At 41.1% G+C, this 20,851-nt stretch overlaps 2 protein-coding genes across 8 annotated transcripts in view; one reads left to right on the forward strand and one right to left on the reverse strand.

Annotated features, from left to right (window-relative positions):
• Positions 1-18,773, reverse strand: part of arl6ip4 (ADP-ribosylation factor-like 6 interacting protein 4) — a 20,446-nt gene extending 1,673 nt beyond the window's left edge. Inside the window, exons 1-5 of one of the 3 annotated variants that reach the window (XM_048611225.1) lie at positions 18,304-18,773; positions 16,644-16,752; positions 11,713-11,782; positions 5,035-5,090; positions 1,788-2,880 (exon numbers count right to left, since the gene is read on the reverse strand). In XM_048611225.1, the coding sequence (XP_048467182.1) occupies positions 2,871-2,880; positions 5,035-5,090; positions 11,713-11,782; positions 16,644-16,752; positions 18,304-18,736 (678 nt within the window). In that variant the 5' untranslated portion in view covers positions 18,737-18,773 and the 3' untranslated portion in view covers positions 1,788-2,870. Of the gene's footprint in view, positions 1-1,787; positions 2,881-4,931; positions 5,091-11,712; positions 11,783-16,643; positions 16,753-18,303 lie in introns of those variants that run through there. The other 2 variants (XM_048611226.1, XM_048611227.1) reach the window with 2 other exon arrangements.
• Positions 1-20,851, forward strand: part of zgc:113436 (uncharacterized protein LOC503528 homolog) — a 90,895-nt gene that overhangs the window by 29,120 nt on the left and 40,924 nt on the right. The gene's annotated exons all lie outside the window — the stretch shown is intronic.

Raw genomic sequence — 20,851 nt, forward strand, 5'->3', positions numbered from 1 at the left:
GGTCTAGGCAACTGAAAACAGACGAAGCTTTGGAAGAATATCAGGAAAGTAAGACCAATCTGAAACAAGTAATTAAGAGAGCTAAAAGAGGTCATGAAATATCTTTAGCAAACAGGGTTAAGGAAAATCCCAAAGCATTTTATTTGTACATAAGGAGCAAGAGGGTAACTAGAGAAAGGGTTGGCCCACTCGAGGACAAAGGAGGGAAGTTATGCGAGGAGTCAGAGAAAATGAGTGAGATTCTTAATGAGTACTTTGTGTCGGTATTCACTGAGGACAGGGACATGATGGATGTTGAGGTTAGGGATAGATGTTTGATTACTCTAGGTCAAGTCAGCGTAAGGAGGGAGGGGAAGTGTTGGGTATTCTAAAAGGCATTAGGGTGGACAAATCCCCAGGTCCGGATGGGATCTATCCCAGGTTACTGAGGGAAGTGAGAGAGGAAATAGCTGGGGCCTTACAAGATATCTTTGCAGCATCCTTGAGCACGGGTGAGGTCCCGGAGGACTAGAGAATTGCTAATGTTGACCCCTTGTTTAAGAAGGGTAGCAAGGATAATCCAAGTAATTACAGACCGGTGAGCCTGACGTCAGTGGTGGGGAAGCTGCTGGAGAAGATACTGAGGGATAGGATCTATTTACATTTGGAAGAAAATGGGCTTATTAGTGATAGGCAGCATGGTTCTGTACAGGGAAGGTCATGTCTTACCAACTTGATAGAATTCTTTGAGGAAGTGACAAAGTTGATAGATGAGGGAAGGGCTGTAGATGTCATATACATGGACTTCAGTAAGGCATTTGATAAGGTTCCCCATGGTAGGCTGATGGAGAAAGTGAAGTCACATGGGGTCCAGGGTGTACTAGCTAGATGGATAGAGAACTGTGACCAGTGGTGTTCCACAGGGATCCGTGTTAGGACCACAGTTGTTTGTGATATACATAAATGATCTGGAGGAAGGTATAGATGGTCTGATTAGCAAGTTTGCAGATGACACTAAGATTGGTGGAGTAGCAGATAGTGAAGGGGACTGTCGGAGAATGCAGCAGAATATAGGTAGATTGGAGAGTTGGGCGGAGAAATGGCAGATGGAGTTCAATCCAGGCAAATGCGAGGTGATGGATTTTGGAAGATCCAATTCAAGAGGGAACTGTATGGTAAATGGAAAAGCTCTGGGGAAAATTGACGCACAGAGAGATCTGGGTGTTCAGGTCCATTGTACCCTGAAGGTGGCAACGTAGGTCGATAGAGTGGTCAAGAAGGCATATGGCATGCTTTCATTCATCGGTCGGGGTATTGAGTACAAGAGTTGGCAGGTCATGTTACAGTTGTGTAGGACTTTGGTTCGACCACATTTGGAATACTGCGTACAGTTCTGGTCGCCACATTACCAAAAGGATGTGGATGCTTTGGAGAGGGTGCGGAGGAGGTTCACCAGGATGTTGCCTGGTATGGAGGGCGCTGGCTATGAAAAGAAGTTGAGTAGATTAGGATTATTTACATTAGAAAGACAGAGGTTGAGGGGGGTCGTGATTGAGGTGTACAAAATCATGAGAGGTATAGACAGGGTGGATAGCAAGAAACTTTTTCCCCAGAGTGGGGGTCTCCATTACTAGGGGTCACGATTTCAAGGTGACAGGGGAAAAGTTTAAGGGAGATATGCGTGGAAAGTTCTTTACCCCAAGAGTGGTGGGTGCCTGGAACGCGTTGCCAGCGGAGGTGGTAGAGGTGGGCACGATAGCGTCATTTAAGAAGTATCTCGACAGATACATGAATGGGCAGGGAGCAGAGGGATACAGATCCTTGGAAAATAGGCGGCAGGTTTAGATAGAGGATCTGGATCGGTGTGCCAAAGGGCCTGTTCCTGTGCTGTAATTTTCTTTGTTCTATTAGTCACTGTAACTACTGCAATTGAATCAGGGTCGATTTCAGTGTAGCCATAAATAACTGCACCTCTCTAGAGCTAAGTCTGAGAGTTCAATCTGCACCCGTCCCCTAGTGCGCATACTGAGTTGGTTGAGGGACAGTTGGTCTGACAATCGTTTAATCATGTTCTTCAAAGGAATTGCTGAGAGAAACAGCTAACTGTTCTAAAGCAGGCTTCACATTCTCAGAAGACTCTCGTAAAAGTTCCCCTTGTCTTTTCTGGGACAAAGCAGCCAATTTGTATAAATCCAGATTCCACAAACAGCAATGAGATTAAGGATTAATTAAACTGGTTTTGACACTATTGGCTGAGGGCTGTGTGTTTCCAAGTAATAGGCAGAACTCCTTTTATATTGTAAATGCCATTGAAGCTTTTACAAAGACTCCAACAGGAAAGAGGGGCCTTAGTTTAACACATCATCAAAACGATAGCACCATCAGCAATCCAGCACTCCCCCAGCAGTACATGTGATTAAAATATACCAGGATACACTTGTGTAGTGATTATGTTACAAAGCTAATACAGACACCAAGATTTCAAATCTAAAAACACTCACAAAAACCCAAACAGTTGACTAATGTCTTTACGCAGTCTGGCTCAATGTAATTCCAAAATCACAAGAACACAGTTGTCTCTTAACTACCAAGGTGCTTGGTAGTTATTACAGCTTTCTAGCAGTGCTCACATCCTAAGAATGAAGTTAACAATGTACGTTTAATTTGTCACTGCTTTCTAATGAATACCTTTAAATTGAAACCAGACTTTAGAACCAGTCTGAGGTCTGCAGCGATCATAAAATGACTGAAGTTGGCATCGAGTATAATGGAGAGTGAATGGATTCAAGACAATAAATGAATTAGGTTTATTGTCACATGTACTGCTGAGTACAGTGAAAAATTTTACACCACCACTTATGGCACCATCTTAAGTATTGATTCTTGAGTACTTAGGAAATTCTTAGGAGGAAAAATAAACAAAGAAATAAAAAGTTCAGAATAACAGTCCTTCCACATGATATTACAAATAAACAAAAAGAGAATTTACAATGAAGTCCTTCTTAGTCCACGTCACATGGACAATTAGTAATAGAAAAAATGAACTGGCAGATGAACTGAACAAATAGATATTTTGCATCTGTTTTCACCAAGGAGAGTAAAACTAACATTCCAGAAATAATTGTGAATCAGGAGAAAGAATGAACTTAAAAACAATTACGATCATCCTAGGGTCTTAAAAGAAAAAGTTGCTGAGACAGTGGATTCAGTAGTTCTAATTTTCCTAAATTCAGGAACGATTCCATCAGATTGGAAAATAGCAAATGTACCTCCTCTGCCCAAGGGAGGCGGGCACTAGAAAGCAGGAACCCACATGCAATTGTCCTAATATATCAGGAAAAATGCTGAGATCCATTGTTAAGGAGGGTATAGCAGTTGGCCGGATGCCTAGTTTGTGATGCCAACAGTAAGTTCAATTTCTGCTGAGGGTACTATGAAGGACTCTCCTCCTTAACCTCATCCCTCACCTGAGGCATGGTGACCCTCATATTAAACCAACACCAGTCATCTCTCTCTAATGAGAAAGTAGCCCCGTGGTCCAGTATCTTTTGTAACTTATAATCATTTACAGGATGATACCTGGAAAATCACCGTGAAATCAGGAAGTTTTGACCAATTCATCCGAGATATTTGAGGAACTTAAATTTGGTGTCCTTGGATTTCCAGAGGCATTCAACAAGGTGCAGATTATAGGTGGTGGTAACATTATAGCACATGTAGAGGACTATTTAACTAATAGAAAGCGAAGAGTATGTATAAATGGGTCATTTTCAGTTTGACAAAACTGTGATGAATGGACAGCTACAGGAATCAGTGCTGGGGTCTCAAGTATTTACAATCGCTCGCTATTATTTGGATAAGCAACTAAATGAATGCTACTTTTGTGTCAACAAATTTAGTAACCAAAGTAAGTTGTGAGGAAGACAAGTCCACAAAGGAATATGGACAGGTTAACTAGGCAAAATTTTACCAGATGCAATATACAGTAGGTGTACCTTGTTCATTTTGGCAGGAAAAATAAAAATGCAACATTATTTAAATAGAGATTAAAGAACATTGCTCATTTGATGGATATGGCAGTCGTGTACATGATACTTGCTACACCTGCATGCTGATTCGGAAAGCAGACGGAATATCAAAATAGGGAACTTCTGCTACTGTTGTACAGGACATTAGTGTGACCACATCTGGAGTACTATGTATGACTAGGTCATAATTGCATTACAGACAGCTTAAAGGAGGTTCACTCCACTGATTCCTGAAATGAAAGTGTTATCTGACAAAGAAAACATGGACAGGTTGGACCTGTATTCATTTTTGTTTGGGAGAATATGAGATCCTGAGAGGACTTTACCAAAGTGGATATTGAAAAGATCGTTCCCATTTAGAGAGAACCTGGAAAGAGGGAACACAGTTTAAAATAAATGCTTTCCTACTCCTCTGATGCTGCTTGGCCTGCTGTGTTCATCCAGCTCTACACCCTGTTATCTCAGATTCTCCAGCATCGGCAGTTCCTATCTCTTAAAATGAAAGTCTTGTGTTTGCGACAGAGATGAGGCTTTATTTTTCTCCAAGGATCATGGAATTCTCTTCCCCAGAGAGTGGTCCTTGAACATTTTTATGGATAGATTCTTACCTTTTTGACTCCCTTATTAGCTACTAGGTCCAGCAAGAAAGTGGAGCCATGATCTTATCAAAATAGTGAAATAGGCACAAGGGGCCAAATGGCCAACTTCTCTTAATTTGTATGCTTTCTTCTTAATTGCTTCAAATTACCTTGCAATATCGTGGTGGTGGGGGTAGCATATATCCATTGAATTAACTTGTAACATCCACTGCGTCTGTGTAATTTACTAACAGTTTCAAATTCATTGTTTTACAATCAGCACAACCAATTCTAGTGATTGATTTATGCCATTTGGAAGCTGAAACTTATTTTACAACACAAAGAATAAACTGCACCACAATTTATTAAAAGTTGTCTTAAAAAATTCTAAATTGTAGCACATATTTGAGTTGAAAACACTAATCTCAAAGACTTTCATCTCCAATCACCTTTGATTTAGGCCCATTCTCATCTGGAAAGTGAATCCATCCCCCATTGTCGCAAGCTGCAAAATCAAAAAGTTACAATTAGCTTGGATAAACGGTGGATATATAATGGGTGACTAGATAAAGCTGGACAAGATTATGACAGATTCAGTTTAAAGTTAAAAAAACTTCCCATCAGCTGATAGTACGAAGACTAGGACACATTTAAAGTTTTGACCAAGAGATGGAGATGGGGATGGGGGATGAAATGTTTGGAAAATCGTTTTGACACACAGACGTGGTAATGACCTAAACCTTGTGCCTATGAGGGTGGTGGGAGCAGAGAAGATAAATAATCTCAAAAGAAAACTGGATGGGTACTTGAGGGACCTAGATAAGCAAAGCTACAGAGACAGGCTGAAGATATGGAACCAACTGGATTGCTTTACAGAGAACCAGCGTGGACTCAATGGGCTGAATGGCTGTAATACATTATGACCATTCTCCCACAATTTAATGAATCCAACTCCAACAGTCCCTGACTGGAACAGAGTTGAATTGGTTGATAGTTTGTTTTTTTTGTATCAACAACCGATTTTAATCACATCTCATTGAATCTTAACCGAGTTTTCTGGTAATTATTAAATTCCAACCAACAAAACCAAAGATAAAGTTGATTTCTACAAGATTTTCAAAGAAACCTGACATAATTGCCTAGAATTCCAGTGAGATTCTTCTGTAAGGTTGTAGTTGTCTTTTTAACCTTCACTCCTTACTATTCTCGCATAAAAACACACACCCCTATATAAATATACCCAAAGACCTCTACACACACATACAAATATAACCATACACCTTACAGACATTGACATATTCCTACATAGATGTACATGCATTCAAGCAAATCCTTTAACATATAACAAACTAATCTGGCTCCTTGATCTTTGCATTAGATAAAATCACATCTTTGAAATGGAAGGAAGACATTTTGATCCGGAATGAGTGTGTAAAACTTTACTGGCATTCAACAGCCATTTTATGATGGAGAAGTACGATTAGACCAATCAGCCCATTTAGGCTGCTCCGATCATGAGGGTGGTGGAAGCAGAGAAGATCTTATAATCCTCAACTCCACTTTCCCGCCTTTTCACCATAACCCTCGATTTCTTTACTGATTCAGCCTTGAATATACTTAATGACGCAGCCTCAAAAACCGTCTGTGGTAAAGATTTCCACAGATCTCCCACAAGGCAAAACAATCTCTTCACATCTACCTTGTCAAAAATATTCATTTTTCAATAAAATCTCTCATTCTTTTAACATCCAATGAGTACAAGCCCAATCTACTTACCCTTTCCTCATAAGACAATCCCTCCATACCCAGAATAAACCTGGTGAACCTGCTCTGGCCTGCCTCCAATGCCAGTGAGTAGTGCCTCAAATAAAATGATACAAGGCCTTCCTATTTTTATACTCCATTCCCTTTGAAACCAAGGCCAACATTTCATTTACCTTCTCTATTACCCACTAAACTTGGATGCTTGTTTTCTGGACCCCTAAATTCCTCTGTGTTGCAACTTTCTGCCATCTTTCTCATAGAAATATAGGAGCAGGAATAGGCCATTCGGCCCATCGAATCTGACCCACCATTCAATATGACTGTAGCATAACATCATGCTCAATATCCTAATCCTGCCCTTGACCCCCTTAGCCACAAGACCCATACCTTCTTCCTTCTTGAAAACACACAATATTTTGGCCTCAACCACTTCCTGTTGTAAGTGAATCCCACAGGTTCACCCCTCTCTGCGTGAAGAAGTTTCTCGCCTCGGTCCTGAAAGGTTTACTCCTTATCCTTCAACTATGACTTGTGGATCTGGACTCCCACACCATCGGGAGCATCCTTCCTGCATTTACCCTGTCTGGTCCAGAATTCTGTAGGTTTCTCATTCTTCTAAGCTCCAGTGAATATAATCCTAATGGACTCAATCTCTCATCCTATGTCAGCCCTATCATCCCAGGAATCAATCTGGCTAATCTTCACTGCATTCCCTCCATAGTAAGAACATCCTTCCTTAGACCAAAGGAGACCAAAACTGCACACAATATTCCAAGTGTGGCCTTACCAGGGCCCTGTCTAATTGCAGCAAGACATCCATGTTCCTGTACAAGATACAGTTTTTGCCTTCTTCACTGCCTGCTGCACCCATACGCCTATTTTCAGCAGCTGATGCACAAGGAAACCCCAGGTCTTTTTGAACATACCCTCTCTCAATTTACAGCAATTCAACTAATAGCCTGCCTTCCTACTTTGGCTACCAAAGTGGGAAACCTCACATTCATCCACATCGTACTGTATCTGCCCACTCACTCAGCCTGTTCAAATCACACTGAAGCATCTCTGCATCCTCCTCACAGCTCACTCTCCCATCCAGCTGTGTAACCTGCAAATCTTGAGGTATTACATTTATTTCCCTCATCTAAATCATTAATATGATCCCAAAGTACTCCACTAGTCACTGCCTGCCATTCTGATAAAGGCCCATTTATTCCCTGTTTGATAACCAATTATCTATCCATCTCAATATAACCCATGCACTTTCATTTTATATATGACTCTCTCGTAGGACTTTGTCGAAAGCCTTCTGCAAGTCCAAATAAACCACTTCCACTGGCTCCCCCTTGAAGAATTCCAGTAGATTTATCAAGCATGATTTCCCTTCTGTAAATCCATGCTGACTGTTCTGACTCTACCAAGTGTTTTCCAAGTGCTATGCTATAAAATCCTTGATAATGGACTCTAACATCTTCCCCACTACCAACATCAGACTCACTGGTCTACAATTCCCTATTTCTCTCTACCTCCTTTTTAAAATATTGACCTTATTAGCTTCTCTCCAATCTGTAGGAACTGTTCCAGAGTGTATAGAATCCTGGAAGATGACCACCAATGTATCCACCATTTCTAGGGCCATTTCCTTAAATACTCTGGGATGTAGATTTTCCGGCTTTGGGATTTATCAGCCTTCACTCCCATCAATTTCACCAGCACCGTTTCTCTACTAATACAGATTGGTTCCAGTTCCTCCCTCTCAGTAAACCCCATGTTCCCCATCATTTCTGGGATGTTATTCCTGTCCTCCTTTGTGAAGACAGAAGCAAAGTAAGAATTTAGTTCATCAGCCATTTCTTTGTTTTCCCATTATAAATTCCCTGTTTCTGACTGTAAGGGACATAACATTAGCTTTCACCAATTTTTGTTTTACTTGACATACTGATAGAAACGTTTACAGTCGGTTCTTATGTTCCCTGTAAACTTACTCTCATACTCCATTTTCCCTTCTTAATCAATCCCTTGGTCCTCCTTTGCTGATTTCCAAACTGTTCATAATCCTCAGGTCTATTGTTTCTTCTTGCCAATTTGTAAGCCTCTTTTTTGCATCAAATACTATCTCTAACTTCCCTTGTAACCTATGGTTTGGCCACAGTTCTCCTTGCATTCCTGTGACAGAAAGGAGTAAACGATTTTTGTAGTTCATCCATCCTGTCTTTGAATGTTTGCCATTGGCCTATCCCTGTCATTCCTTTCAGTAACATTTCCCAATCCATCAGGCCCAACTCATGCCTCATATCAGCATTGTTTCCCTTATAAAGATTCAAGACCCCAGTCTCAGAATCAAATTTACTCTCTAGGCTGAAGAAGAATTCTATCATTCTCTATTTAAACAATATTCAGCTTTTCTATTCTTCCTGCCAAAGTGCATAACCTTACATTTCTCCACATTCTATTCCATCTGTTAAGTTTTTGCACACAATTTTAACCTGTCTATATGCATCTACAGACTCAGTGTGTCATCCCCACTATTGTTCCACTTATTTTTAACTGACTGCAACTTTGCTGGCTCTCAAACCTTTCTCTCTAATTTATAGAGTCAAAGAGTCAGACAGCACGGAAACAGACCCTTCAGTCCAACTCGTTCATGCTGACCAGATATCCTAAATTAATCTAGTCCCATTTGCCAGCATTTGGCCCATATCCTCCAAATCCTTTCTATTCACGTACCCATCCAGATGCCTTTAAAATGTTGTAATTGTAACAAACCTCCACCACCTCCTCTGGCAGCTCGTTCCATACATGTTCCTCCCTCTGTGTGAAAAAGCTGCCCGTCAGGTCCCTCTTAAATCTTTCCCCTCTCAAGTTAACCTAAACCCTCTAGTTTGGACTCCCCCTACCCTGGGAAAAAGACCTTGGCTATTCACCCTATCCATACCCCTCATAATTTTATTACATCTATAAGGAACTCTTGTCCCCTGTCATTTGATTTTAACACACAGAATTTCCCCTTTAAAAGTAATTATGTAGATGTTTAAATCAATTTGTTCAATGTTGTTATGACACATCTCTGAAGCAGGTGGGACTTGAATTCAGGTGGGACTTGAATTCAGGCCTTCTGGCCCTGAGCTAGGGACACTATCACTGCACCGCAAGATCCTTTAGAAGTTATTAGATATTCTGCTTCCCAAACTCTTTCCAGTCACACATTGAGCCCTGGCAATCTGAGTACCAAATTCTAACCACTCCCTTAACAAATCATTAGAAATAACTTCTCCATATTTATCAAAATCTTGCACATTTTGAATTCTTCTATCCGATTTCTTAACGTTCTCTATTTTAATGAAGTTGTCTAGTTTATATTGTGTCTTATTCTTGATAATCAGTGCCCACTCCATGACTGCTGCACTCTTCCTAAGTAGAAACTTATTGGAACAATTGGACCTAATTGCAATCAAACAATTTTTAAAATCGAAATAGAAAGCGAAACTGCTGGAGAAACTCAGCAGGTCTGGCAGCATCTGTGGAGACAGAAACAGAGTAGCACTTTTTCTCCACAGATGTTAGAAGATCCAGTGAATTTCTATGGGAGTGGGTTAGACAGTTTGTTTGTGATGCAGAGTGACACCAGTGGCGAGGGTTCAATTTCTGCACTGGCTGAGGTTACCATGAAGGTCTCTCCTTCTCAATCTCACCCCTTGTCTGAGGCATGATGACCCTTAGGTTAAACCACCACCAGTCGCCTCTCTCTAATGAGAGAGCAGCCCTATGGTCTGGTAGGACTATGATAACTTTATCCTTTACTGAGTTTCTCCAGCACTTCTTGTTTTTCCTTCAGATGTCCAGCATCTGTGGACCTTTGTTATATTTTAATTTTTTTTACAGCTTTAACATTAACTTTTTGCTTTTGTACCCAAAGCCAACTTAGGATCCAATTTTTTACATACTTTACCAATGTATCATAATATCAGAAAATATGACAAGATTTTCAAAGCAAACCTTCTACCTTTAAGAGATCTAAGGAAAGGTGGTGATGGTCTGGATTACACTGTCTGGGGAGGTGGGGGGGTGCATTGGTAGAGGTGAGTTATCTCACATCCTTTAAAAACTACCTGGATGTGCACTTGGCACATCATAACATTCTGAGCTATGGGCCAAGTGCTGGTAAATGGGATTAGGTTGAAGATCAGATGTTTCTCACATGTCTGTGCAGACCCAATGGGCCAAAGGGCCTCTTTTGCACGGTATGATTCTGATTCCCTAAAACCTTAAACATGGGGTTACCACTCAAGTTCGTGTATCTCTTTGGACACGAGCACAATCATTATTCACATTCATAGATACATGCAGAAACAGGAGGAAAGCATTCATCCTGTATGTCATTCAGAAAGACAATAGATCAGCTGCACCTTAACTATGTTTATGCAACTTTGCTTTATAATCTCTTACAAACAAAACTCTACCAATCTTAGTTTTGGAAATTGGAATTGTGCCCCAACATCCACAGGCCTTACAGGGGAGAGTTCAAGATTTTCACTTCTCGCTTTGAAAAGTGTTTTCTGATTTCCTCTCTAATAATTAGCATTAAACTTAAGGTCTGCTCCTTGTTTGGGATTCTCACAACAAAACGAAATTGTTTCTCAGTATTGACTCTATTGAATTCCTGACCATTTTAAGCATTTCACTGAGATAGTCTGAGGTTAAAGTAGTCCACCTTAATCTTCTAAAGTGAAGGGAATACAGGTCCAGTCTATACAAATTATTTAAACTCTCTTAGCCCTGTAAAGATTCTGATGAATTTGCACTTCAGTCCGGGGCCAAGATATCTTTCACCAAATTAACTTTCAGTTAAATACAAAACAGTTTGTGTATCCTCTCCTTCAAGAGATGCCAGATGCTAAGACTTGTTAATTTCCAAGAGTCATGAACCAAGATGGGTAAACAAAAAGGTTGAATAAAGCTCTCCCGATCCTTTGTTCTACATCACAGCTGTGGAGTACAAGTAACCTGCTGGCCAGTTGAGAGAATAGAACTTCAACTTGCTCCTCATCTGACATCTTTACTCAACTGTAAAGTTTACTCAGGGCTACTTTGGAACAAAAAGGTGAGATACCGTCCAGCAGCAGGTACATGTATTGATGACCAAGGACATGAGAAGGGATGCTTTTGTGGGAAATCTTTTAGCTGACATCACTCCAGAATTTCCCAAGAGGATATCCACAGGGAGTTCTACTATAAAACTGCAAGAGTTAAAAGAAGGAAGAAAAACTCAACTCACTGAAACAACTCTCTGTTTGCAATGAAAGTGATTATCAAGATCTCACTCAAAATGTCCTTCAGAAAAATTCAAGCTAGGAGCTTTCTTTTACCTTATTTATTTCTTTGTGTCTCTCTCTGCTAACAATTTCTTCCAGAACTTCACCATCACCTTTAATAACCCTGCAAAGTGATTTAAAATACAAGTTAACACATTTTCTTAATTTTTAGTTTTTATGTTTGTAATAAAAGCAGCATTATTACCCGTTCAAAGAAAATCTTCACTCTAACGCACGGAGACCTGTTGATGAATGCACGCAGCACAGAAAAATGTGTTTCCATTATCAATCAAGCATAATCTTATTGGTTATGTGACAAGTACAGGAGTGCCACACAGTGTGTATGAGTAAGGCTGATATTTCCTTCACTGTTCGGTTTATGGGTTAGCTGTGGCTTACTTGGCAGCGCTAATGTCTCTAAATTGCAAGGTTCTAGATTAAATCCCATTCCCAGATTTGAGCTCAAAAATCCAGGCAGACCCACCAAAGCAGTACTGATGGAGTGCTACACTATCGGAACTGCCATGTTTCAGATGGAGACTGTAAAGAGAGGCACCAACTCCCTACTTGAGGAAATGTAAGAGATTGCTTAGTATTGTTTCAAAGAAACACAGTGAATTACTGACCAATACTTATCCTTTAATCTATCTGGTCATTATCACATGTGTAATTAGTTTGCAAGTATCCTACACTTCAAAGTGCTTCAATGGTAGACTATAAAACCGTAAGAAATAGGAACAGATGTACGCCATTCAGGCCCTCAAACCTGCTCTGACGTTCAATAGGATCATGGCTGATCTGACATTCCTCACATCCACTTTCCTGCCGTTTCCCTATAACCCTCGATTCCCCGACTGATCAAGAATCTATCTCAGCTTTAAATATCCACAAGGACTCAGCCCCTACAGCTCTCTGTGGCAAGGAGTTCCAAAGACTCAAAACCCTACGAAAAGATTCCTCCTCATGCCAGACTTAGATTGGCGCCCCTTATCCTGAGACTATGCCCTCTGGTCCTCGACTCTCCCATGAGGGGAAACATCCTCCCAGCATTTACCCTGTCAAGCCCCTTAAGAATCTGAAATGTTTCAATGAGATCACCTCTCATTCTTCTAAACTCCAGTGAGGAGAGTCCCAACCTGTTCAACCTTTGATCATAAAATGATCCCTTCATACTAGTGAACCTTCTTTAAACTGCCTCCACGAAAATGAATACTGTCCTTAAATAAGGGGACAAAAACTGCTCACAATGTTTCAGATGTGGTCTCCTCAGCACCTTGTACAGTTGCAGTAAGACTTCCCTGCTCTTATACTCCAACCTCCTTGAAACAAGGGTCAACATTCCATGAGCCTTCCTGATCACCCACTGTCCCTGTGTGTTAGCTTTGTGTGTTTCGGGCTCAAGTTCCTCCAAGTACCTTTGTGTCACAGCTTTGTAGTTTTTCTCCATTTAAATAATATTCTGTTCTTTTGTTGTCCTTCCAAAATAAACAACTTCACATTTTCTCACATTATACTCTATTTGGCAGCTTTTTGTCCACTTACTTAACCTATTGATATCTCTCTGTAAACTGTTTGTATCCCTCTCACAACCTGCTTTTCCACCTATTTTTGTGTCATCTGCAAATTTGATTCCAGTAAGTTCACTTCCTTCCTCTAAGTCAGATGTTATTGGTTGTAAAGTGCTTTGAGACCTCTGGTAGTTGTGAACATATCAGCACAAGTCTTCATTTTAATCTGATCAGCCAAGATCTCACCAAATTACAGAGCAGGCTCAAGGGGCTGAATGGTCTACTTCAGTTCTTATTTGCTATGTTCCAATGTTCTCTATTCTGATTGCATAGCAACGTTTGAGGAAGGATCACCGGACCCGAAATGTTAACTGATTTTTCCTTCACAGATGCTGCCAGACCTGCTGAGCTTTTCCAGCAACTTCTGTTTTTGTTCCTGATTTACAGCATCTGCAGTTGTTTTAGAGTCATAGGGTTGTACAGCACGGAAACAGACCCTTCAGTCCAATTCGACCATGCCAACCAGATATCCTAAATTAATCTAGTCCCATTTGCCAGCATTTGGCCCATATCCCTCTAAATCTCCTCTCTGCTCCTATGATGCTGCTTGGCCTGCTGTGTTCATCCAGCCCTGCAAGCCTCTCTGCTCCTATGATGCTGCTTGGCCTGCTGTGTTCATCCAGCCCTGCACCTTGTTGTCTCGGATTCTCCAGCATCTGCAGTTCCTACTATCTCTCCCTCTAAATCTTTCCTATTCGTGTACTCATCCAGATTCCTTTTAAATGTTGTAATTGTACCAGCCTCTACCACTTCCTCTGACAGCTCATTCCATACATGCACCACCACCTGTGTGAAAAAGTTGCCCTTAGGTCCCTTTTAAATATTTCCCCTCTCATCTTAAACCTGTGCCCTCTACTTTTGGACTCTCCTACCTTGGGAAAAAGACCTTGGCTATTCACCCTATCCATGCCCCTCATGATTTTATAAACCTCTATAAGGTCACCTCTCAGTCTCCAACAGTCCAGGGAAAACTGCCCCAGTCTATTCAGCCTCTCCTTATAGCTCAAACCCTCCAACCCCGCAACATCTTTGTAAATCCTTTCTCAGTTCTTTCAAATTTACCAACATCTTTCCTATAGATGGAGGCCAGAATTGAATGCAGTATTCCAAAAGTGGTCTAACCAATGTCCTGTACTGCCGCAACATGACCCTCCCAACTCCTACACTCAATGAAAACGCCTACTTCACCACCCTGTCTACCTGTGACTCCACCTTCAAGGATCTATGAATCTATTTCCCAAGGTCTCTTTGTTCGGCAACTCTCCCCAGGACCCTAACATTAAGTGCATAAGTACTTCCCTGATTTGCTTTTCCAAAATGCAACAACTTGCATTTATCCAAATTAAACTTCCATGTGTCACGCCTCAAAACATTGGCCCATCTGAATTTGGTCCTGTTGTACTCTGAGATAATCTTCTCACTGACTATTACACCACCGATTTTCATGTCATCTGAAAACTTACTAACCATTCCTTCTATATTTACATCCAAATCATTTATATGAATGACGAAAACACAATAACAATCCTTGTGGCACACAGCTGGTCACAGGTCTCCAGCCCAAAAATCAACCATCTACCACCATCCTCTGTCTCCCACCTTCAAGCCAATTTTGTATCAAAATAGCTAGCTCTCCCTGGATTCCATGTGATCTAATCTTGCTAACCAGTCTGCCATGCTGAACCTTGTTCTGACACTCAATATGATTTTGGCCTATTTTCTATTTCAGCTATGGGCATGTTAACTTTGTGGTAATGTTTTTAAGATTCATAATTCAGTACTCTGGAGTAATGAGACATGAATTCAAAAGTCCCTAAAGCAGTTGAGGAATATCAACTCATTTATTTGAATAAATCTACAATGGAAAGATAGTATCCATATTCGTGCTCCTAATATTACTGGATTGCTGTCAAATCCATCTGGTTCACTAATTTCCTTCAAAGAAGGAGTCCAGATGCATAATAATGTGGTTAACTCTCAACCACACTCTGAAATGGCCTAGAACACAATCCACTCAGAGCATAAATCATAAACAAAAATATTGGACTAACTGCCTTTATCACACTGGACACAAGAAGGCATCCTGTCCAGTCCAAAGTCCTCCTCACCAATGTCTAGGGAACTACACCAAAAATGGGACAGCTATCCCACAGGCTGGTCAAGTAACAGCATGACATAGTCATTTTTATGTTGTACCTTTCAGTCAACATTTTGGTTTTCAAATTGCTCAGATAAGCACAATACAAGAAAGATTTTGAATCAAACCACTGTATTCAGAAAGTTTACCCTGTGTAACCTTCTCAGTTCTACGAGTATCGTACCAATGTCACACATGAGCAACTCCTTTGTGGGAGTATGTCCTGCAGCACTGGGGTCACAGGTCACAGGATTAAACTCAGCTCCCTCTCAGTCGGGGGGAGTGGACACTGCACTCCAATTTGGAATTCCAGGTTGAAGTCCAGTGAATGACTGTCCCACCGTCCTTCTCAAGCTTCATTGGATGAATTATGAGGGGCCATTAATTCCTCTTACCATAAAGAAGTAATTCTCCATCTTGGCTGATATGAAGATGGTCATGATCATGGAAGCTGTGAATTCCTTTATCACGTCACACTGTTCTCCCAAGGAAAAGCGTGAAAAACAAACCTCTCTCTTTAACATTCTTTTGACACACAGATCTAGAAGCAGCAGATACATGCCAGAACACACTAAAAAGTAGAACTCTTTGGATTGAAGTTCAATCAGCTGAGTCCCTCCTTCTGTTCGAACTCACTGCAATCAGTGTGTGGTGAACAGTGCCACCAACTGAAACCACAGTTATTACAGATCTCAATTCTAACTATTTTTTTCGAATTATCTCTGCAGGTTGTGGATTTAAGCTTCAATTATTTCCAAATCAATCATAAAAGAAACACATTTTCTCCAATAAATTCTCCATTCAATTTCCTAAAAAATGCATACACAAAATGTGTTCCTCAATTGTTTTAAAATTACAGATCTTTTGAGGGGCAAATCACTAGCATGCAGAAAATGGATGACAGCTATGATTCTCTACAATGTGGCCTGGAGGTCAGAGTGCTCACTGTGTTTAGTACAGTCACACCAGACACCACCTCAGCAGGGACATTACAGTGGATCTTCAAAACGATGTGAAATTCCACAATATCAAAGGTAATTTTATGAACTGACATCAATTCTATGTAGTTTTTACTGAGCAGCTTGATAATCTTCAAACCTTCACAATAAAATATGAGCACATTAGTTTAATTCACCGACCTTACCTTGACCTGCTCTGGATTAATCCATTAGCTTTACCTTGACCTGCTCTGGGTTAATCCATTAGCTTTACCTTGACCTGCTCTGGGTTAATCCATTAGCTTTACCTTGACCTGCTCTGGATTAATCCATTAGCTTTACCTTGACCTGCCAGTTTCTGGATCCACAACTCGCCGAATGACACTTTGCCTGGCATCCCACTCCTCCTTTGTCATTGGTCGCATGGCCTGAATTCGAGCCTTCTGCTCATCTGTTATGATTAAAAATGACATTAATTAGAGTGAGGCACACGTGTGTGCTACAATGAGGTAAGTAACATGTTTATAACATTTGCTGTCCTTTTCACTTTCACTATTTTAAAGAAAAATTGAAAAGCTGTGACCCAGAATATCAGACGTTTCTCACTGCGGGGAAAAGTGTTGGTACTTTGTGACAGAAGAAAAATATCAAACTTTAATCACGTGAGAAAGAAGCAGTTGAAGAGAAGAATTTGGATGATTCTAAATGCAAAAAAGGAGGTTGCTAATTACTGGTAATTTAAAAATTTCTGTGGTACAGGGTCTTTTATTCATTTTCTTACTAATTTTGAAGAGTTGGTGTTGCTTTCTGGGCCTGCATTTGTTGCTCGTCCCTAGTTGCCCCTTGAGAAGGTGGTGGTGAGCTGCCTTCTTGAACCGCTGCAGTCCATGTTCTGTACAGAGACGCACAACAGCCCTTAAGGAGGGTTTCCAGGATTTTGATCCAGTGACAGTAAAGGAACGGCAATATATTTCTAAGTCAGGATGGTGAGTGGCTGCAGGGTTGGAATTCTGGTGTATCTGCTGCACTTCCTCTTCCCTAGTTGCCTTGAGAAGGTGGTGCTAAGCTAGCCAATTTGCAGTTTGACACAATGCTCACTCAGTCACCCCTTGGTGGTGTGGGATTGGAATCACAGAGATTATAAGGGGGTGAGGGAGGGGCCTTTCCTAAAGGATCGATCCGTGACAATCAGCCACAATCGTGAAGAATGACGGAGCAGGGTCAAAGGGCTGAATGGCCTCCTCCTGTTCCTATCTTCGATGTTTCTTCTATGATAAGTGAGAAGCAGTTGGGCCTCTTTATCTGACTGAAGGATTTTCATTTGATATTTAAAACAAAAATGAAATCAATTCTCAGACAGTGGGTTCTGCCCTCTCACACTCAGGATTGTCTGCTTAGTGACAGCACATGTCTGCTCCCTCTGGTTATAATCATCGTTTGGTTTTTGTTACTGACCTCACACTGCCTGCTTCCAGTGGAAGAAGTCTCAACATTCTCCACGAATTTCTCTTGGACTGATCAGGGAACTTTCCTGCCATGTTGTAACTCTCCCTTCAGTCAGAGACACTCACTGATGTACATTTTACTCGGTCTTTAGCTCCCTTAGTCTTCCACTCCCTCTCTTTGCCCCCACTGTCACATAGATCATGGACTTTCTCTCTCTCCCACATCTACAGCTCGCACTCCAACCCTCTCTCTCTCTTCATTGTCTTACAGATCTTCCTCTGTGGAAGCTCAGTCAAGAACTGATCGAACTTGTACCTGTTGAGAGCTGGCCTGTGTACACATGGAAGTTGGTATTATTGTTTAGGTTTGGATTTGAAACAAAAACAGAATCCAGGAGTTAGACTTGGATAGGCCCAAGCTCAGTCACACCACGTATGTGGAACTTGCTGTTAAAAACAAATTCACCCTTCACCACATGTCCAGTTTTAACTCTGTTAAATGTCTTCAACCAAACAATAACAGAAGCTCCAGACTCCCACTGATGAAACAGTGCTACCTTTTTCAGTCTGCTCCACTTCCAAACTGCTGGTCACTGCCTCACTTGAAATCCTCACATCATCAGGCAGTTCCTGCTTTGTCTTCAGTTTTAAGAGTTTCCTTTTCTCCTTTTTCCTTTTCTTCTTTCTTTTTCTATCTTTGTCTTTCTTCTTTTTTGAACTGTGACTCCTTTTTTTATGCCTTTCTTTCTCTGGTGATGGATGGGAGGATGAAGATGAAGATGACGAGTGACGTTTTGCTTTGATTTTATTCTTTGGTGTAATTAGCTCGGCCTTACTGTGTGCCGGAGCTGAGCTTCGGGAACGTTTGGGAGGAGCTTCTGGGTTTTTGCTGCTTCGTTTCCTTTTCTTATCTTCCTTTTTTCTAACTTTACTTTTTGATCCATGTTCACTCCTTGTTCGCGAATCCTCTCTCGTACGACTGTGACCCATTTTTGTTTGTTCCAAAGATTATATCGAACATCTAAAAGAAAGATGTTGCAGTATTAGTCACCACCTCCTTTGTAAAACATAACCAGATATCCAAGTACTACATTGCATAATGCTAATTGCACTCTAGTGAAATAATGACCATAATCTTAAACATCAGTTTATCAATTTTAGGCAGAAAAATCTGACTCCAAATGCAATTAATAATTCCTAATACATTTTTGTTACTCTATATTCCTGAGTTGAGGGAGTAGAATAAAAGTGAAAACAGTGAAACTCTGTAATGTACTGATTTGATGTTTACTGGTGGAGGGTACAGTATATCTGACCAAACTGGGAGCGTATTTACAACGACATATGAATTAGGAGTAGGACAGGCATTCCTCGAGTCTGCTGCATCATGGTTGATGCGACTCTGACCTCGACTCCACATTTCCACCTGCCACTGGTAACCGTCAAAACCTCTTATTAATCAAAAATCTATCTACCTATGTCTTAAAAATATTCAATGACTCTCACCCCCACCACTCTCTCGGGAAGTAAGTTCCAAAAACTCACGTTCCGCTGAGGGGCAAAAAATTCTTCCTCATTTCCATCCTAAATGTGACGTCTTTGTTCTTAATCAGCGACCCCAAGTTCTCGATTCTCCCACAGAGGGAATCATCCTTTCAACATCCAGCTGGTCAACTCACCTCAGGATCCTATATCTTTCAATAAGGTCACCTCTCATTCTTCTCATCTCCAACTCCAACCCAATCTTTTCTCAAAAGACAAGCCTCCCATCCCAGGTATCAGTCAAGTGAACCTTCTCCTAATTTCTTTGAATAGGTGGGAAGGCAAATGGTGAGAATAACACAGAGTCTGCACAGGGATATATAGAGAGGTTAAGCGAATGGGCAAAACCTCGGCAGATGGAACATAATGTGGGAAAATGTGAGGTTATGCACTTTGACAGTAAAAACTGAAGGCTGAATGGAGGAAGACTGCAGAAGCTCTAGCATAGAGGAATTTGGGAGTCCTCATGTGTGAATCACAAGAAGCTAGCAAACAGCTCAGCAGTTAATAAGTAAGGCAAATGCAATGTTAGCCTTTTTCCAAAGGGAATGGAGTATAAAAGTAAGGAGGGCTTGCTAAAGGTAAACGTCAAACAATACCGGAATATTACAAACAGTTTTGGTCCCATATCTAAGGAAAGACGGCATTGGAGTAAGTCGAGAGAAGGTTCACTAAATTAATCTCAAGTATGAAGGAACTGTCTTCTGTGGAGGGGTCAAGGTGGTTATGCCTGTACCCACTGGAGTTTAGAAAAATGAGATGTTTGAAACAGGTAAGATTTGATTTGACTTCTTGTCGTCACACGAACCTAAGTTTGGTGAAAAGCTTTGTTTTATGAGCAGCACAGGCAGATCATAGCAAGCAAGGATGTACAGATCACAGGGTTCATTAGATAGAGCAAGGCATACAAGGTTACAGCAGAGCAGGAGGTGCACAAAACAAAATCAACATTAGCAAAATCAATATTATTTGAAGTCAGAGAGGTCCTTTCAGCAGTCTAAAGGTCACTAACTCACAGCTTGAGAGCTTGACTGAGTAGGGTTAGGATGCAGAAAGGATTTTTTTTTCCCCTTGTGGGAGTGTTTAACACCAGAGCACAGAAATCAGAATGAGGGGTCACCCTGTTAAGACAGAGTTGATGAGGAATTTCTTCTCTCAGAACGGAGTGAATCTGTGGAATTCTTCACCACAGAGGGATGTCATGGCTGGGTACTTAAGTATATTCAAGGCTGAGATAGACAAATTTTTAATCATTAAGGGAATCAAGGGTAATGGTAAAAAGGCAGGGAAAGTGGAGATGAGAATTATCTTGGTCTCACGGAATGGCAGAGCAAGCTTGATAGGCTGAATGGCCTATTTCTGTTCTTATGTCTTACGGTTGGTTCAACTGCATTTATAGCCTTTCTTAAAATAAGGAGACCAAAACCGTACATAATACTTCAGATGTGATTTCACCAAGGGAGGGCCGCACTGTCATAGGGTCAGCGCTGAGGGAGCGCCGCACTGTCGGAGGGTCAGCGCTGAGGGAGTGGGCACTGTCGGAGGGTCAGCGCTGAGGGAGTG

The sequence above is a fragment of the Rhincodon typus genome, chromosome 24 (assembly GCF_021869965.1).
Source record: "Rhincodon typus isolate 14 chromosome 24, sRhiTyp1.1, whole genome shotgun sequence".
Taxonomy (NCBI): Eukaryota; Metazoa; Chordata; class Chondrichthyes; order Orectolobiformes; family Rhincodontidae; genus Rhincodon; species Rhincodon typus.